General features: G+C 36.5%; 1 protein-coding gene and 1 pseudogene across 2 annotated transcripts; one reads left to right on the top strand and one right to left on the bottom strand.

The window, feature by feature from the left end:
* Positions 1–1,793: 1,793 nt before the first annotated feature.
* Positions 1,794–6,024, bottom strand: LOC147861547 (glucose and ribitol dehydrogenase-like; annotated as a pseudogene). The gene is made up of 6 exons (XR_015530056.1): positions 5,973–6,024; positions 5,017–5,187; positions 3,946–4,324; positions 3,376–3,545; positions 2,930–3,115; positions 1,794–2,314 (listed from the first exon to the last, which is right to left on the bottom strand). The product of XR_015530056.1 is annotated as a glucose and ribitol dehydrogenase-like (transcript).
* Positions 6,025–12,639: 6,615 nt separating this feature from the next.
* LOC147861546 (uncharacterized) lies at positions 12,640–16,558 on the top strand. Its single transcript, XM_087322204.1, has 2 exons — positions 12,640–15,688; positions 16,029–16,558. Exons 1-2 carry the CDS (start codon positions 12,997–12,999, stop codon positions 16,400–16,402), a joined length of 3,066 nt encoding a protein of 1,021 aa, XP_087178330.1. The 5' UTR covers positions 12,640–12,996; the 3' UTR covers positions 16,403–16,558.
* The last annotated feature ends 2,820 nt before the right edge of the window (positions 16,559–19,378 follow it).

Below are 19,378 nucleotides of genomic sequence, written 5' to 3'. Positions count from 1 at the left end.
TTCATTTACAGAATGAATTGCATGACGATTCATCATGACGATTCTAGAGAGAACGACGTGAAGTTGTTACCGTTCTTTTCTGTAAAAACTTTTCTTCTATTCTTGTCATTTTCGATCCTCAATTTGTCAATCAACTTGTGCAACCATTATAGTTTTTCCATCTCTATTCCTTCTCTAGGCCCCTATAAAGCTACCTTAGTTTTTTACCCCTAACAAGTGGGGATATTTGACAATCTTGGAGAAACATATTCGAGCTAATGAACCCTTTTCCCTTTAGAGAAGTTCACGAGCTTAAACCATTGCACTTAACAATCTTCAAGACTTACAATCTCAAAGTTCTCCCAGTTACAAGAGATCCATCTTTGACATTGGCCTCTATCACCTTCTTCTCATTAGGTCAACCCTCAAGAGTGAATTGCACGATATAATCTTCAAGATTTCATGACACAATCTTCAAGTTGTCCCCGTTTAAAAATTGAAGATTCAAATTCTCACATTGTATTCGCGTTACCTTCTAGCCATCTCTCAATGGTGAAAACAAGGTAGACTCTCCAAATGGTACATAATATTGCTAAATTATAAACTCTAGCTAAATGCACCAAACACTCCACATCCTTGGCAAAACATTTACTAGTGGTTAATATTGCTAAATTATAAACTCTAGCCAAATGCACCAAACACTCCACATCCTTGGCAAAACATTTACTAGTGGTTAATATTGCTAAAAACAACCATGAACAATGCACCACCTTTTGTATCCTCCTTGTTTGTACCTTTAACTCTTATTTGGCTACTTGCATACATACCTTTTTGCCCTTTTTATCTTAATAAGACATGCATACTACCTCACACTCAAGTGGCACTATTCATGTATTAAAGGTGAACTACTCATAATTTTCTATTACATCTTTTCACATAAACTACATATTTCTTACTAGGCATCCTCATTTTCACCTTCATTCACGTATAAAGTGGTGGTTTGCAAATATCACATCATCAAGGTGCACTATTTAACATTACGAATGCATCCCCGCCCATTTTCATATATCATCACTAGACACTTATTAAAGAGTTTTTGTTTGCTAATACTATCACATCACCATTAAGGTGCACTGTTTAACATTACTATGCATTCTACTTTCATATCCTATCAACACTCCTTATTTGCAAACATAAAAATAGTACTTGCTGCAAGTCACAACTTCTAGTACATAAAAACCTCTTTTCAAATCAAATGTTCACATTGTATGTTGTGAACATACAAATTATCACTACACCATTATATAACATGATCGTAAGATAGGAGTCCCTTTTCATATTCTCATAATAATCATAACATAGATTGTTCCATTGCTCAATTTCAAACAAGGGTGTCCAAATCATTTTTGCACTCCCTTTTACATATTATAGCAAATTACTAACGCAAAATTACCATTACATAACATGATCGTAAGATAGGAGTCCCTTTTCATATTCTCATAATAATCATAACAGACATTGTTTCCATTGCTCAATTTCAAACAAGGGTGTCCAAACCATTTGTGCACTCCCTATTACCTATTATAGCAAATTACTAACGCAAAATTACTACATGAAGTGCATATATTGGATATCAATATGATGAAAATATATTGTTCTCATTGCTCAATTTTTAACGGGTGTCAGAACCATATGTGTGCACTCCCTATTACATATTACAGCAATTTACTAACGCAAAATAAATATATGAAGTGCATATATTAGATATCAATATGATGAAAATATATGAAGCGCATATATTGGATATCAATATGATGAAAATGTATGAAGTGCATATATTGGATATCAATATGATACTTTGTGCTCCTATGGAACTTTTTTTTATGTCAACTTTGCAGAGTACACAAATTATGTTGTACCAAGTTGGATATCAATACATATGATACTTTTAAAAAAAGTCGATATAATTGTGCTTCTAGGGCACTTTTTATGTCAACTTTGCAGAGCACACAAATTATGTTGTACCAAGTTCTTTTGCTTCTACATATTTCGACACTAACCTATACAATCCTCCATGGAGCCTGCCTTAAATACACTTTAATACACAAAACATGTTTTAAAACAAGGAAAGGAGCCTGCCTTAAATGTACATGGTTCCTTTTATTTACACTCCTATTTTCTACACAAATCTATACAATCTTCTTCAGTGGAGCTCACAATCTTCTAAAAAGCAATTTATCAACCAATACCCTTATATTCCATGTGCACTTCTGTATAAAACATCCATCCATTGGCCAACATCCAAGGAGACTTCAGCCATTAACAGGAACGCCACCTGAAAGAAAATCAGTGTGTTGTTTTTAATGTTATTTGGCAGAACATCCCTACCTCACTTCACCAAATTTCACTTATTTTTTGGGCAAACCACTCAGTGAACACAATTCATTTATTTTTGCCCTACATTCATTTTTTAGGGCAAAGCACTGCCAAAATCACCTGACTCTTTTAAAGGCAAAATGCCAAAATACAGTTACTCAAAGTGTAATATAGAGATGTACTGTATTGAATTTAGACTAGGGTATGCTGGTAAATACCCAGAAAGCAAATAAATTTTACCCAATAAGTAAATCCACGAGAGGACAATTAAATTTTACCCAATGAGAGAAAGAAGAGGTAAAACAGAATATCATTTAAAGCTTTCTATCCAATTGAAATAGAAAATTCCAATTAAAAAGAGAATTTGCTATTTACCCAATTTAGTAAAAAGAGGATTACCATAAGATTCCTATCCAATTGAGATAGAAAATTCCAATTAAAAAGAGAATTTGCTATTTACCCAATTTAGTAAAAAGAGGATTAGCATAAGATTTCTATCCAATTGAGATAGAAAATTCCAATTAAAAAGAGAATTTGCTATTTACCCAATTTAGTAAAAAGAGGATTAGAATACCATTAGGGTGAAGAACTTGGCCAGTAAAATAGGATGAATCTTCCGATGCTAGAAAAACATAAGAGGGACCAATCTCAGAAGGCTGGCCGGCCCTCTTCATGGGCACTTCCAATCCAAACTGTTCCACCTTCTCTGATGGGAAGGATGCTGGAATAAGGGGCGTCCAAATAGGACCTGGTGCCACACCTGGATTTAGAATTAACCTTTAATAAACTTCCAGTTACAAATATGTCATATATCAGACAAAGAAAATGGAGACATATGCAATCATGTCTACTTTCTTACTGACTATAATAAATTCAGCATTATGCTGATATGGTATTATAATGTTGAATACGTTAAATACTATAATGTTGAATATATTCAGCATTATACTCACTCAAATGGTATAATATATAATGTTGGTTATATTCACATTATTGATAGGATAGATTTGATTCATATACCATTTACACGAATGCCACGATCAACCAACTGGAGGGCAAGACCCCTTGTGAATGCCACAATTGCTCCTTTGGTGGCGGTGTAATCTATTAAGGTTGCATGGCCCCGATATGCATTAATCGAGGTAGTATTGATGATGCAGCTCCCTTTTTTCAGGTGCTTCACAGCATGCCTTATTTACAAGCAAATAGTGGTCAATGGTAAATACTACGCTTTAAAAAATAGAACCATTGAAGTACATAAAAACATGGAATAATCAATAACCCTTGATATGCATTAATATAGGTATGTATTGATGATGCAGGACTCTTTATTAGGTGCTTTTTCACAGAATGTCTTACATTTTGATAGTGATCAATACTAAATGCCTTACAATAGGACCATCAAAGTAAGAATAATCAATGCCTAGTTATAAAACCATCTCACAGATATGGAATTATCAATTGACAATAACTAGTTCTTATGCATATTTCCTATGTCATGAACAGTCCACAGGACCATAAATAATAAAAATCATAAAGTCATTTATCAGACCCGCAGATGCATAACTATTAATGAAAGCTATTACTCACTTAGTTATCTAGAATTGAGAGAATATGTTGGTCCGGAAAACACGTTCCACCTGCTGTGCAGTTATGTTCTCAATTCTAGGAACTTCATGCTGCTCTCCTGCATTATTTACCACAATATCCAACTGGCCATACGCATCAATCACTTTCTGGATAAATTTTGTGCAATTCTCTTCAGAACCTAAGTCCACCGCTATCTTCTTGGGTCTTTTGCATGAGAGCTCTTGTATTTGTCCTTGAGTAGATCCAATGTCTCGGATGCATCTTTCTCTTCAATCTCTGGCACATAAGTAATGGCAACTGTTGCACCTTCGATTGCAAAGTAGCAAGCCACTGAACGCCCAATCCCTGAATCTCCACCAGTAATTAGCGCTACCTTTCCCTGCACCATGAAAAAAACGGTGATTCAGCCCCCTTGATTCTATAGTTTCGCACGATATTCACACAACGTTATCCAACAAAAAAAGGAAAGATTGCAGGTACTCACTCCCTCTCTCAACCTTCTATTAGGTATCTCTGCAGGATACATGCACATTCTAGCAAATGAATGTCAAGGTTTATCAAATAAAAATGCATAATCCAGCATGTTCTATAAAAAGAATTTGAAGCAATAATTTAATCGTAGTATTTTGTAATCAATTTGTCTCATCATAGCAATATAGCCACTCTCAGGATAATATACAGGAAAGGAAAGGTACCACTCTGCAGCATTCTGATATAACAACAAAAAGGGGTCTATCATCGATGTATGAATCATGTGCATAATACACAATAATCAAACATATATGAATATATGAATCTCGTGCATAATATACAATAATTTGAATTTGAATCGCACGCAAGACTACAGCACATTAACAAACAACACCTTTATGCTTACATTTATCTTTGAATCTCAAAAACGAAGAGGTAGAAAACAAAAATGACTGACACCTTAAAGCTTACATTTATCTTTGAATCTCAAAGAATGAGAGGTATGAATCACATTATCTTAATCTTATCAATAATTTAGAGATAATATAGCCATGCATTCCAATTTTTCAAATGTATAAGGTATAAGAATAGAAAGTATACCATGAGCTTATCTGAAGATTTATATGTTGATCTAACAATCTCAGGAGAGGGATGCATCTCATGTTCACTACCAGGCTGACCTTCTTGTTGTTGAGAAGGGAACTGCTTATTACTGTCCGTCATACCTGGTCTCCTTTTTCTTCTTCTCTAGAATTACCTCTTCTTTTTTCTCTACCAAACATATCGACCTCTTATAAGAAAATTAAAAGTTCCTTTGTACATTCAATAAATCATTATTACACAAATCGATCATTAATTACAGTTTCTGAAATCATCATAAGCAAGATATTGCCACAGCTTCAGAGACCCAATATCCAATAGCAAATAAAACTAGATCCAAGGAGAAACTATGCGCTCAAATCCTTTTACTTCCAATATCCAATGAAAAACCAGACCTTGTTTCAACGAAGATTGAAATCTTAGACCTTTGCTTAGACCCTGTTTAAACGAAAACTAATATCTTTACTCATATTTATCAAACACCAATATACCAATTTTATGTCTTTAACTTCCATAACACAAACTTAATTTCTAAAACACTAATTCCAGCAAGACTACTAATTTTAGAAGGTTCCTGAAACGCTAAGCCCGTCATTCCTAAAGTCGAGAAAACCAGGATTTCTAACAGTTTCTCAGACCCTAATTTCAATTAATAGAACTGGCCTTCAAACAGTCAAGATATCAAATTTCAAAGAATAGAAATCGCCTTCACGCTGTTTATGCAATCATATGTGCTACAAATCATCAGGATTTCAATCAAGAAATTTCTGAAACACTAATCCGAAAACGACAAAAAAAAAAAAAAAAACAATCCATTATACTTACACAGTTTCTAAAACCCTAACTCCGAAGAGGAAAGAAAAAGAAAAATAAGACGATTGAATTCAACGTAGGAAACGGGGAGGGCGAGGGATTCAAAGACACAAAAAAATTCCCTCTGCGATGACATGAGATACCTGTACAGGAAAAGAAGAGGGACGTGGAAGGTCTGCCATAGCTTCTCTGCATGCTGTGTTCCTCCATCGCCACGTTTCCCAAATTACGAGTAAGATTTCCTGCTTACCCTTAGGGAGGGGAGAAGACCTGGTTTTCTGTATTTCCACAGAATGCCCCTCCCTCCTATGCGTTTTCCTATTTATTCCCCATATGCCCCTACATTTTTCACACTTACTTACCACACACTTTTCCTTACTCATCATGTTTTCTTCTATTTTCTTCCACAGTTTTCCCATTTATTCCCCATATGCCCCTCCCTTATGTTCTCCTTTTTTTTTATCTCTGTAACCAAACAAACACCTGCTAGCCTCTTCGTTGTAACAATCTCGATTTATTACATGGACCAACACCCCCCAAACGTACGTGTATTATTAATATCACTCAAATGCCCCTACCCCTTGAACAGATCACCCGAACACAGTAACGGCTTTTACCCCCAAATAGCCCTTGGCCACATAACGATTGATTACACACGCTAACACTATGGAATGGTTTATTGTCCTGATTCCCAAATGACCTCATAGATTACCACTATATACCCCTAACCAGGAAAGTAATATGTACTAGGCGCATCTTTCATAATAAATTTTTTATTTTTTTTTAAAACCAGGAAAGTTGTTGGCTAGTGTTCAGATGAATTACTTTAAAAGCATTTTGGTTATTGTTAGAGACTTGTGGGGTATTCCAATAATGCTCCCTCTCCAAGATAGTTGTTATTGTTGCGCACTTGAGTTACTTAATAAAAAAATATTTTGGTTATTGTTGGTTTCTTACAAGGGTAGCAAGTTTCCGTTCTCCCCCTACCCCTCCTCCAAATATTCGTTTATATCCCTTCCTTCAATATTTGTTTATATCCATAACTTAATTGGCTTATTACTACAAGTGGTTTGCGTTAATTTTGAAGTTGAGTTGGATTATCCCTTTGATTAAATTCATACAATATGCGGAATCTTGACAAAGAGGTTTTGCTCCACCACCATGCCTTGATTTGTCGCCTTCACATACAAGCAAGGTAATTATGCTCTCTTGAGCCCGAGGTCACTTGCTCTCGACACTCACTTTAGATAGGTTTGCTCATATTGGAATAACCTTGTTGATACATTTGCACCTATATTAACATGGTTGGTGTTATGTTCTACAATCTACTTACCTATATATGTGTCCATTATTCGACGAGTTAGTGCTATATATTTGTCCCTTGGTTAACTTCTTTCTTGGAATGCTAGTAAAATTTTAAGCCTTCTTATTTTTATTTGGGGTATATATTAATATTTTCAAAATTGCAAAGTGCAAACTTGATATGAGAGATAATATTTTTTTTACACTATGCCACTACATCTAGAATACTTTTCTCAACTTTGAGAAGTTGGCTAAGAGGACCTTTCGATACTATGACTCTACTTGTTCCCCACGTTCGTATGGGAAAGGGGGAGATCATGCACTAGTTCTTCCATGATAGTATTGAGGCTTAGAAACAAGACATGGAGATTCCCGATTGTAGTGGATGCTTTGATTTCCCATAGCAATTAAAAATTATACATGGTGATTGTCGATTGTAACAAAGACTTTGATTCTTGTACCAATCATTTCATTTATTGCTCCATCTTCTCTACTTCCTTCATAAAGTGTTGGAGCTCAGTGGTTATGAAGACACAAATTAGATTATGTTCTTTTCCACGATACTCGATAGAGGTAATGGCGATATGTATCTTTATAGTTCAAGAAGTTGTGATGGTATTTCTCTGTGTTGTACCACTTCAATGTTGCCTTCTTTTCTTGATGTTTTTCCGTGCAATGCTGGAAGGCACTTGAGAGCATATTCTAACCTCTAACTCCTTGATCCAAAATAATCTCTAGAGAAATCACAAAATGAGTATCTAAACTCATAAGGCTTATTACAACTTGTTTACTTGTGTTGATCAAAGATTGAAGTCTGGAAACAATATCGAATACAATAACGATAGTAGGATCCATAATGATAGGTGAACAAGCAACATATTTATGTTATTGGTAATAGCAAAAAAGAAATCCACGGTGTCATGAATTGATGGGACAAAATTTACCGCTTTACATCATCAATAAAATTTATGAAGCTTCAGCTCAAAATAAATAAACCTATGAATGGGGCCTCGTTCTCAGATACAGACAACGAAATTTTGTACAAGCAATTTACATAATTCATATTCTTTTTATATATGTGATTACCATGCCAGAATTGGAGTTGAGTGAAGGGCTCTTTACTACACCTTTTGTGAAATAAAAATAGAATGTGTAAAATCTTCAAATGAAGACCTCATTCCATAAGCGAGACACACACACACACACACACACACACACACACATGCTCTCTCTTTCTAGATGAGACACTTGTAGCACATTTCATCGGTTTCGTAGGTTATGTTACTTGTTCTCATACAACACGCAAAACTTCAATTATAAGGGCATGTTGGAGATCACGAAATATTTGGGGTTGTTCTTTCATTATATTCATTCATTTGATGTGACCCGAGCATTGTTCATCACTTCAATGTGGGTGAGGACTATCGTACTGTCGTGAACGTGAATATATCTTGCTTGGAATATCTTGGCCTTCTCTCGAGGTTTATAAAATATTCTAGAATTCTTTAATCTCACTTGAGTTCCAAAAATTTCATAACCTTCTTCTAGTACTCTGTGTCAACCATCGAAGTGCTTGATTATAAGAACTTAGGTTGAGGTAATAAAATTTTGAAATGTAAAGTACATTGCATTAACTTGATCATAAGTATGAATTACAAGGGTTCATACATTTAAACAAGATGAGACTCAACCCATGACTGCATCACAAGACAAGACTAAATTATGAGAAAAAGTTGGACTTTAAGATGCTTATCTCGCTTGTCCATCATATATTTATACAAGGGAAGATTCGATACATGACAAGAACATACGACAAGACTAGATTGTGACAAAACGTTAGACCTCGTCATGTATTTAACAATATGAGACTCAATATATGCGCGAATCAAGACATAAGTCTAGATTACAAGGAAAAGATTAACCTTTTAATATGCTTATTGCAAATCTTCATCAAATATCTATACAATACGAAACCAAATGCATGACCATGTCACAAGACAATACAAGATTTCAAGAAAAAAGTTGAACCTCAAGACACTTATTCGAGCTTGTTGCCCAAGTTTTCTTGTGTTATATCATATATGAAATTATTAGAACTTAAAACCTCGTTGCGGTACACTACCATAAATACTTTTGACCATTATTGAAAGGCACAATTTCAAATAGTTTTGAGCTTTTTAGGATGGTTCTACTCAAAAGAGCTTAGAACCTTCTACAACATGAAATGACATGAGAATGTTTATATTACAAACATTTGGAAAGGTTCAAGCTACTCATTGTTGTCAATGGGTTCATTGAATTCTTGAAATGAATTTTTTGTTTAGAGGGGACGGGGTAAATTCATGCTTGGGACAAGGTGGAAGAATGGGAGCAAAACCTATACAACCTTGTATCGTACCAATACATTTGATAATATACAAGATCAACTTATGATCTTTATCCTTGTTATGGAGCCATAATGGCAATGTCCTTGTTTCCTTAGAAACTTGAATGCCACTATAGAGTGCTCCCAAGTTGTGAGTTGTTTAGTTCAAGTTGGCTACAACAAAGTTTTCAAACACCTTTAGATTTTGGGGGTATGGCGCCAATACCAAGATGGGAAACTTTGTTGTTAAGCACAAACATATCACTGCATATACTAGACAAAGTGACCCTGTGAGAGGTTTCCCCATACCCAACACCCCATTCCAAAACTATAGGTCAACACTATAAGTTATAAACAATACTAAATGGTTGATTATTGTACTTATGCATTGTCATCCCTTAAACCAAGTGTAAGTCACTCTCGTTCGAAGTGTACAAGTTGGCAATATGCATATGCCTCAATGCCAACCATGGTACACCCTAGGCATAAGAGGATGAATTGGCCCCAAGTCAAATGTTGTACGGTTGGGCCAAATTGTAATGTTTTCACGTTGGCAATAATGTATATGGGGATCATTATTGTAATAACCACATAAAGAATACCATGCAAGGTTTACCACCAATAATCTTCAAAAAAAATATCAATCTCAAAATAGACCTCTACAAGGGAACCACCCAAAAATGCTACATTGTAAAAATCAACTTCAATAATATGTCTATTGTAAGGTACTTATCCTCACAATTTAACAATGCTATAACTAATCTTAGGCTCAATCTTGTAATGTAGCCTCTATTGATATCCTAGATATGATAAGGTTTGGTATAATGTCACAATATGTCCCAATGGAACATATAACAAGAGCTTGGCCATTCATGTTTACTTGTGCTACACAAGCACTCAAACATATGTTGAAGTTTGAACACATACATCGTGGGGCATTGTTTAGGTTTAACTAATCTGGTCACTTCAATAAATGTTTCCATGCGATATTGAATACTATTTTACACGATATCTATTGTTTATAAATCTAGATTGTTGTGAAAATTTGTTGAAAAACAAATATATACTACTCATTGCATGGTACTACACTATAGAACGTGAATGTCAATATACTTTATCAAATTAACATTTATCATTCTCTCCTAGAAATTTATCGTGGGATCCAATCGTGTGGGAGTAATTTCTACACTCATAACTGACATTCTTACTATAGACAATTGGAACAATAAAAGGCCATCCAATTTAGAAAAACAAATACAAAAACCTAAGTTTCATAAAGTAGAGCAAAAATTGAAAAATATTAGCATAAGAGTGACCTTGTAAGTGTTGTAAGTTGATGTCAAGGTAGCATATAGACACTTGAGGAGAGTGAACATGTCTTGCATCTCTAATCTCTTTCCCTCCATGCTAGGAAGATTTCTCTCGTCCAAGCATTCCAGAAAATACTAAAAAATTGATTTTGTGGTTCTACAAAATTCCAAATGAGTTATGTACTATGTTATTATTCAAATGCTTGATGAGTGATAAATACTAAAAATTCAGACCTTGATGACAAGATAGAAGATATGTAAAGAAAGCTTAAACATTATTTGCAATATATCATAATGTAATTTTGACATATCCTCAAATATGTATTATATTAATCGATACAGTTGGTCACGCGTGGTCATGCTTCATCTATCATGCAAATGTAAGTCATCAAAGTGATCTATCATCTATCAATCGTGTGCCTTAATTTTCATGTAAGTGTTGATGCATTATGCATGGCTATTTAGCATGAAATACAACTTTGCAAGCACGATCTAGAACTTTGTAGAGAATCTAGAAATTAGATTTTCTATGTGTTCGTAGACACTTACTACTAACTAGTGAGTCGAGAGGGCAGAGAAAGAGAGTATGAATATAACCTCCCAACCAATAGAGAAGCGGAATGGTGCTCTCTCTCTCTCTCTACTATGCCCACACATGTGTGCACACATGCTTTGGTTTTGTAAATTGTAACCTCTCTTAGCACCCACCCACCCCCATTCACACATCCTCTCCCTCCCTCTCTGTCTCGCAAACAATCACAAAGTCATGCTCTCTCTCAAACATTTATACAAGGATTCATGCATTCTCTCGCACACAAATTGCATTGGTCTCATGTGGACATTAATAATCTCTTCTCTCTCTCACACATACATTAGTCATTTACACACACACACACACACACACACACACTTGTGTATGCCCATTCTCTCTCATACACACATCTCTCGCACTCACACACTCTTATGTTCCTAACTCTCTCTTCTCTCTTTTAATATATCTATCTCTATGTAGTGGATGGATGTTTGGGCCTAGGATCTCTATAGATAGAGAGATCCCCAAAAGATAGATATAAGTTGAGATAGATAGATAGAGACCCAATACATACATGGACATAGATATAGATTGACAACTAATACATATGTACATACATAGGTGTAGATAGAGACCCATGAGGTAAGACTAAAAGTGTGTTGATAGATAGAGGACCACCACTTAGGAATGACTATTAATTTGAAAGGTGAACCAAAAACATAAAGAGGTAACTTTTTATTGAGAAACCCAACAAACAAACTACATCTAGAGAAGAGGAAGCACATTCTTAGCTTTTTAGTATGTATGTAATTAGGCAATGACAGATGAAAAGCCCCTGTTTTTTTTTCTTTATTCTCCCAAATGCAGATAAACCATAGACAGAGATGCCCCCTTTGTTAAAACCTCATGAAAAATGAATCATATCTATCAAACATCTATACATATAGGATGATGCCACTCCCATGTATACCCCCCTCTCCTCCATTTACTCTGTTTCTGCTGCTTTCTGACTCTCCTACACATAACACATACTTGTAAGAATTTGAACTCCAAAGTTTTAAGTTCTATTTTTTTGGGTTCATGTTGATCCTTTCAATGATCTCTCTGCTAATGCATTACACCTGAAAAATCCATTCCAAAGTGCTGAAATCATTACCAGGGCTAGCTCCTTCCTCCATACCCCTCTGTGTTCCTCTCCCCATAGTACTACTCTGTTTCAGTTTCTGCTTCTTTCTGACTCTCCCCTATACATACTTGTATGAATTTGAGCTCCAAAGATTTATGTTTTGTTTTTTGGGTTACATGTTGATCATTTCAGGTTAGCTTATTATACCCGAAAACCACACTAAAGACCTGAAATCATTACCAGGGCTAGCTCCTCCCTCCATATCCCTCTCTGTTCCTCTCCCCCACAGTACTCTGTTCCAGTTTCTGCTTCTTCTGATTCTCCTATACTTGTAGAAATTTGAGCTCCGAGATTAGGTCTTTTTTTTGGGTTACATGTCGATCATTTCAGTGATTTCTTAGGTAGCTTATCATACCCGAAACCCACATTAAGGCCCTGAAATCATTACAATGTCTAGTTTGCTTTCAATGACAATGCCTTCCTACACTTGCTAAGCTTGAGAAATATAAGCTCAAAAAATTATTTGAACAAAATGTGGCTGAGCCAATGGGTCGGATCGACACACCTATTTCCATCCCTTCTCTGCATACTTGGTAGCTTCATCATGGTAGCTAGAGTGCAATCTTCTTCTTCTTCTTCTTCTCTACTTGAAGAAAGCTTAGCTCTACTTTCATTGAAAGCCGGATTTGTGGATGAATATGGGGGTCCACCTGAACATCTCCATGATTGGAATATAACAACAGCAGCAACAACAAATTCTACTGCTAACACTGCAGGTCCTTGTAACTGGATGGGTGTGAAGTGCAACAATGTTTCAAGTCATGTGATAGGGTTAGACATTTCTTCCATGAACTTGTCGGGCACCCTCTCGGGCCCTGCCATTGCGATCCTCTCCCATTTGACCTATCTCAACATATCCAACAATCTTTTGGGCGGACATTTCCCCAACAATTTCTCGTCTCTCATGCCGACACTTGAGGTCCTCGACGCATTCAACAATAACTTCACCGGCGAGCTACCCGTCGAAGTAAGTCTACTAACTAGCCTTAAGCACCTCCATTTAGGGGGTAATTACTTCTATGGCAGCATTCCCCCCCAATATGGCAATCTCGTCAATCTCCAATACCTTGCCCTTTCGGGAAATGCATTGACTGGTCGGATACCCCCCCAACTTGGCAGCTTAATGAATCTCCAGAGGCTCTATTTGGGCTACTACAACGAATTTGAAGGTGGAATCCCAGTGGAGTTGGGTAGATTAAGCAACTTAGTCAGGTTAGACTTGGCCAATAGTGGCCTTAGTGGTGAGATTCCATCATCATTAGGCTCACTTTCTAACCTAGATTCTCTCTTCTTGCAAACTAATAGCTTAATGGGTCCTATACCACATGAGCTGGGGAACCTTACAAACCTAAAATCACTCGATTTATCCAATAATAAGCTGAGTGGATTGATCCCAAAGGAGTTAGCTTCTCTACACAAGCTAGAGCTTCTCAACCTATTCCTTAATAGTCTTCATGGCAAGGTTCCTTCCTACATTGGAGACTTACCAAACTTACAAGTTCTCACATTATGGGAAAACAATTTTACTGGCCCTATCCCACACCATCTTGGAAGAAATGGGCAACTATTAGAACTCGATCTTTCATCTAACTCATTCTATGGATTCATTCCTCCTCACCTTTGCAAAAGTAAGAAGCTTACTCGGCTCATATTGCTTCGTAACCGAATCTCTGGACCTATTCCAAGAGGTATTGCAAATTGCCCAAAACTTGTCCGGGTTCGAATGGGCGATAACATGTTGAGTGGTTCTATACCGCCTGGAATTCTATCGCTTCCTGAGCTAGATTTACTTGAGCTTCCTAGGAACCGTCTCAATGGTTATTTTCCAGAAATAAACCTCACCATGCCTTCTTCATCTAAGTTAGGGAGCTTAGATTTGTCACACAATGAGCTCACTGGCACACTTCCATCAAGTATTGGAAGTTTGTCGGGATTAGTAGATCTAGATCTTTCTGGAAACCGCATAACTGGGCCGATGCCAGAAGAGATAGGTTCTTTGAAACGCCTGGCTAAGCTAGACCTAAGTGGAAACCTAATGAATGGTTCCTTACCTCTAACCATCACCCATTGTTCGAGCCTCGCTAGCATCGATCTTAGTCACAATCAATTCCGAGGAGAAATACCCCCTGAGCTCTCAAACCTCAATGTGCTGGCTTCTTTCAATGTATCTTATAACAACTTCTATGGGAGCATCCCTTTGTCACTAGAGAATATGTCTACTCTTACAACTGTTGATTTCTCCTTCAACAACTTCTCGGGATTGGTTCCAGACCAAGGTCAATTTGCAAATTTCAACGAAACTTCATTCGTCGGTAATCCTCAGCTTTGTAGCAAACACAATTGCATTGCAGAGGCCAGGAAGGGTGTGAACACGAACACGAACACGAACACTACCGGTTGGAGATTGTCATCATCTTCGAGGTCTCTCATCTATGGCATGAGTGGTCTAGTGGTTGGTCTCTTTATTCTCACTTTAGGTGCACTAGTGTTTATGTTCCGGAATGAGCGGGATAAGCAATTCTTGTGCTCTTTGTTCAATGAGAGCTTCTTATCGAAGAGATCATGGAAATTAACTGCGTTTGAGCGGTTGGATTTCACAGCGAACGATGTATTGGAATGCTTGACAAGTGAGAATGTGATCGGGAAAGGGGGGTCAGGGACAGTCTATAAAGGATTGATGCCTAATGGGAAAATGGTCGCTATAAAGAAGCTCCCGGCAATACGAAAAGGATCCCCAGAAGAGGATTCGGAAGAGTACAATGACCATGGTTTCGCAGCCGAGATTTTAACACTCGGAAATATTCGACATCGGCACATTGTGAGACTTGTAGGATGTTGCTCTAATCATGAAGCCAATCTTTTACTTTATGAGCATATGCCTAATGGAAGTCTAGGTGAATTGTTGCATGGGCCTCGGGGAGGGTCATTGAGTTGGGGTTCCAGATATAAGATTGCTTTACAGGCTGCAATGGGCCTTTGTTATCTACACCATGATTGTACCCCTTTGATTGTGCATAGGGATGTGAAATCCAACAATATACTTCTCGATTCCAACTACGAAGCACATGTGGCAGATTTTGGCTTAGCTCGCACCCTCCGAGACTCAATGGGAAAATCTGAGTCCATGTCCTCTGTTGCAGGGTCTTATGGCTACATTGCTCCAGGTAAGTGTGTAAAGGATGTTGTTAACAATCACATTTTGTGAAGTAAACCTAATTTTAAAAAGAGTAATTCAAGAGAAACTAAGAACAGGAGGCAAGAGACAGTTTGGCCTATATATATACACACCAGTTAAACCCAGGTATATATGCATAGCTATCTTGACATTGTCCGACACGAAATGTCCATTCATGACCTAATGATCCTATCTCTAGCCTTAACAATTCCATGTATATTCGATTGCCATTACGCTCGTAACCAAACCACCATTCTTTTGTTTCATATTTAATGTAGTCTTTTGATCTGTGTAATGAAAAACTCATTTGTTGATTTTTTGACATGTAGAGTACGCGTACACTCTAAAGATCAATGAGAAGAGTGACATTTATAGCTTTGGAGTTGTTCTCTTGGAACTTGTAACAGGGCGAAGACCGATTGAGCCTGAGTATGGAGATTGCATCGACATTGCAAGATGGGTAAGAAAGCACGTGGTTATGAACAGGGAAGGGATACTACAAATCGTGGATGGAAGGATGAGTTTAGATGTAGAAGGAACTAAAGAGGTTATGTTGCTACTGAAGGTGGCATTAAGTTGTTTGTCCGACATACCTGACCATCGTCCTACAATGCGAGAAGTAGTGCAACTTTTGTCGGAAATTAATGGTATTGTGAAAGATCCAGCTCGAACAACAAGCCCTCCGGATCTTATATTGATATAGCTGTGGGGAAACTAGCTGTATGTTGAATGTCATGCGAATGATGTGTCAATGTTCCTCTCGGTATATATTGCTTGATGCTTGCTTGATATTGTTGCTGAAATTACAAGTTATGTGTATACTATAATGCTTGAAGAATGTTGTTAATATTTCTCTTGGCATAGTTGTGGAGGCTAACTGTAACCCTACATCACTTCTTAACGAATGTGATTGATTTGTATTCCGCTCGACACTGGCAAGCCATGAATTTTTGGGTGCCAGTTAATTCCTTCTTACTCGCAGGAAAGATAATGGGTTCTTTCTTGTGAGAAATGTAGATTCTTCCGTCTTTCTCGATGCCATTTAGTTCGCCTAGATATAACATACGTAAAATTCAACTTGTTTTTGGGAAAGCTAGCATTGTATCAATCAACATTTTGTTGTATCTTATGTTAATTTCAGCTCTTCTTTTCAAACTCAAAAGATACATAACAGCAAATTTTTTGAGTTATGGCTTCCAAGTAAAAGTGATGCACCTTCTAAGTAAAGATAATGCCAGCGTCATCTTCTTTGATCAATCTCCTAATATCTCGATGTATGCATTGTGTACTTCTATTTTGTTATAAGTGATTGACAATGTTCTTGAGTTAATCTCCTAGTACTAATGTTCCATCAAAAGTAGTTGATATGAATGCATATGATGTGGAGAAGACATGTCTTACCATTTCAGCATTGGAAGTGGTCACTATTGCCTCTCCATTTGTGATCGTTTGATTAGGGTAAATATACTTATTATAAAATGGGATGCTTCTTGGACATGAGAGGCATTCTAGGTAGGGTATCATACAAAAGTTGCGCTATTAATAAGATGATAAGACAAGATTAGTGTAAATAAGATCTTGAAAATAACCAAAAGAAAGTAATGATTCTTTTGTACATGATCAAGCAAAAATATCTAATCAGGTTTTGCAAGTATACCATCATATGGTTATGGATATGAGCAAGTGTATTTTTTAATAAGATGATGGCTATATATATTTATGCACTTGTACTTAGTCAAGGTGACCTAAATGCTTGCATGTTGAGTCTTAATTTTTTTAGTACTTTTGTGATGATTTTTCAAGTTTTGTTGTTGGTCTTATTGTAATGATCATGTTCAAAGTAGGAGTAACTTTTTTGGACTGATAATTTCATTCACAAAACTGAATATAATTTGCTTGCTAGCTAGTGCATAGTATTAATGCCAAAGGTGTGAAAATGTTCCAAGGAGACATTACGTGTAGTGGATCATGATGGTATACGTAGTGCACCACCACTTGCCCTAGAGATCCTTTTGTCTAATTACACAACAATGTGCTTACTTCTTATCCATGGCCTAGTCACTACTTCTTCCTTTATAAATGTGATAGTGTAATGGTACCTGGAATGAACTTATAGGCATATCTCAACTTCAAAGAAGGAAAAACATTTCACTTGACCATAGGCTTCTATTGAGGATAGAAAAGGTTTACTTTGCGAAAAGTTTGTTATGTAATTCATAGTAGGTTCAAAGAAGGATAAAAAACAAAGTACTCTATCCTCAAATGCTTGTGCAAGGCCTCTTGTTACCTAATATGATGACATTTTCTAGTATGTTGAAAGCATGTGGCAACATGGGAAAATTGGTAGTACATATTGAAATGAAATTAGATTTTGAGATGGATGGAGGAGTTATGGGATAGATTGGCTCCAATAGTAGCATAATCTCTACGGAAAGCATAGTGTGCAGATGTTTCAGGGTCAAATAATGTTGGTCCAAGAAACCATTACTTCCGTTTCGTTAGAATTGATGAGTTCAATAAAAGCTGGAAATGATAATATTCCTACACATATGGATTATGAGTGGCTACAATAACTTTTCGGAAGCTTTGGAGCTGCATTCCAATCTTTCGATTGACAAAGTGTAGGATAATATGGAAGTTTTCTCCCCATTTAGTTGGTTGTTTTCCTCTACTTTGGATGTATATAGATTTGTTTCCTTGGCTCGGTTAAACTAAGGATCCATGGCTAGCCATTTTCTTACACAAGACGGGCTTGGGAAGGATAATCGTTTCCTTTCCATCTATTTTGTATGTTGTCGCTGATATACTTTTTTTAAACTAATGGAAGGATATTTTGTTTTGAAAAAAAAAGGGTAAAAAAACAAAGTAACAACTAATTTCATTTTTCAAATTGTGGTGACGTATCATGAAAAATGCAATTGTGGCTAAGCTCTTTTTGCTTTGTTTAAAGAAGAGGTACAATTACTATTAACAGAAGAAAAGAAATCACATGTTTCCTTACGAAACTACAGTGGTACGTAGGACGTTGGAGTGTTGGACAATATATATATATATATATACTATGGTCATTGACACCTGAGGAATAGCCTAAGCATTCGTTTTGTCACTGTTGGCGAAGTTACATTTGAACTAAAAGACATGATATGGTTAGGTATATCTCTAATGTATACTTTATTCTTGTTTTCGTCCCTCGAATATAGGTAAACTTACCATTATATGTGGAAGAGACAATGGGGAACATCACACAATTGTAAACTGCGCATACCTTATGGTAATCTGCATCTATCCTATTTTCTAAGACAAAGAAGATAATTTTTTATCCAGAGTAAAGTTCGAATTTGGGGAGTTGAAGTCGACTCTATGATAAATTGGATTTTGAGGTGCCACGAAATGCTAGGTTGGACCTTGGGATCAAAGTTTTTTCACCAACTTGGATTCTGAAAATCATTTCCTCACGCATTTTTGTAGGACTTCGATTCATGTGTCGTAAAAAATTTACTTTTTGGTTATGATGTTTCTTTTCTTTCGAGAAAAGGCAATCATACCTAGAAAGGTATCTATTCGAAAAGTTTCTTTGTTTAAACTAGCGAGGGCACCTAAAAGTATCCCATCCCCTCAAAAACTATCATGAGAAATTCTCGCTTTTGGTCTCTAAGATAGTGATGACATAAAACGTGGG

This window comes from Azolla caroliniana, unplaced genomic scaffold (assembly GCF_043228905.1).
Source record: "Azolla caroliniana isolate FFs.n. ecotype wild unplaced genomic scaffold, voAzoCaro1.0.p SCAF_7, whole genome shotgun sequence".
NCBI lineage: Eukaryota > Viridiplantae > Streptophyta > Polypodiopsida > Salviniales > Salviniaceae > Azolla > Azolla caroliniana.
The sequence above is the reverse complement of the archived record's forward strand: the minus strand, read 5'-3'. Positions and strand labels throughout refer to the sequence as shown.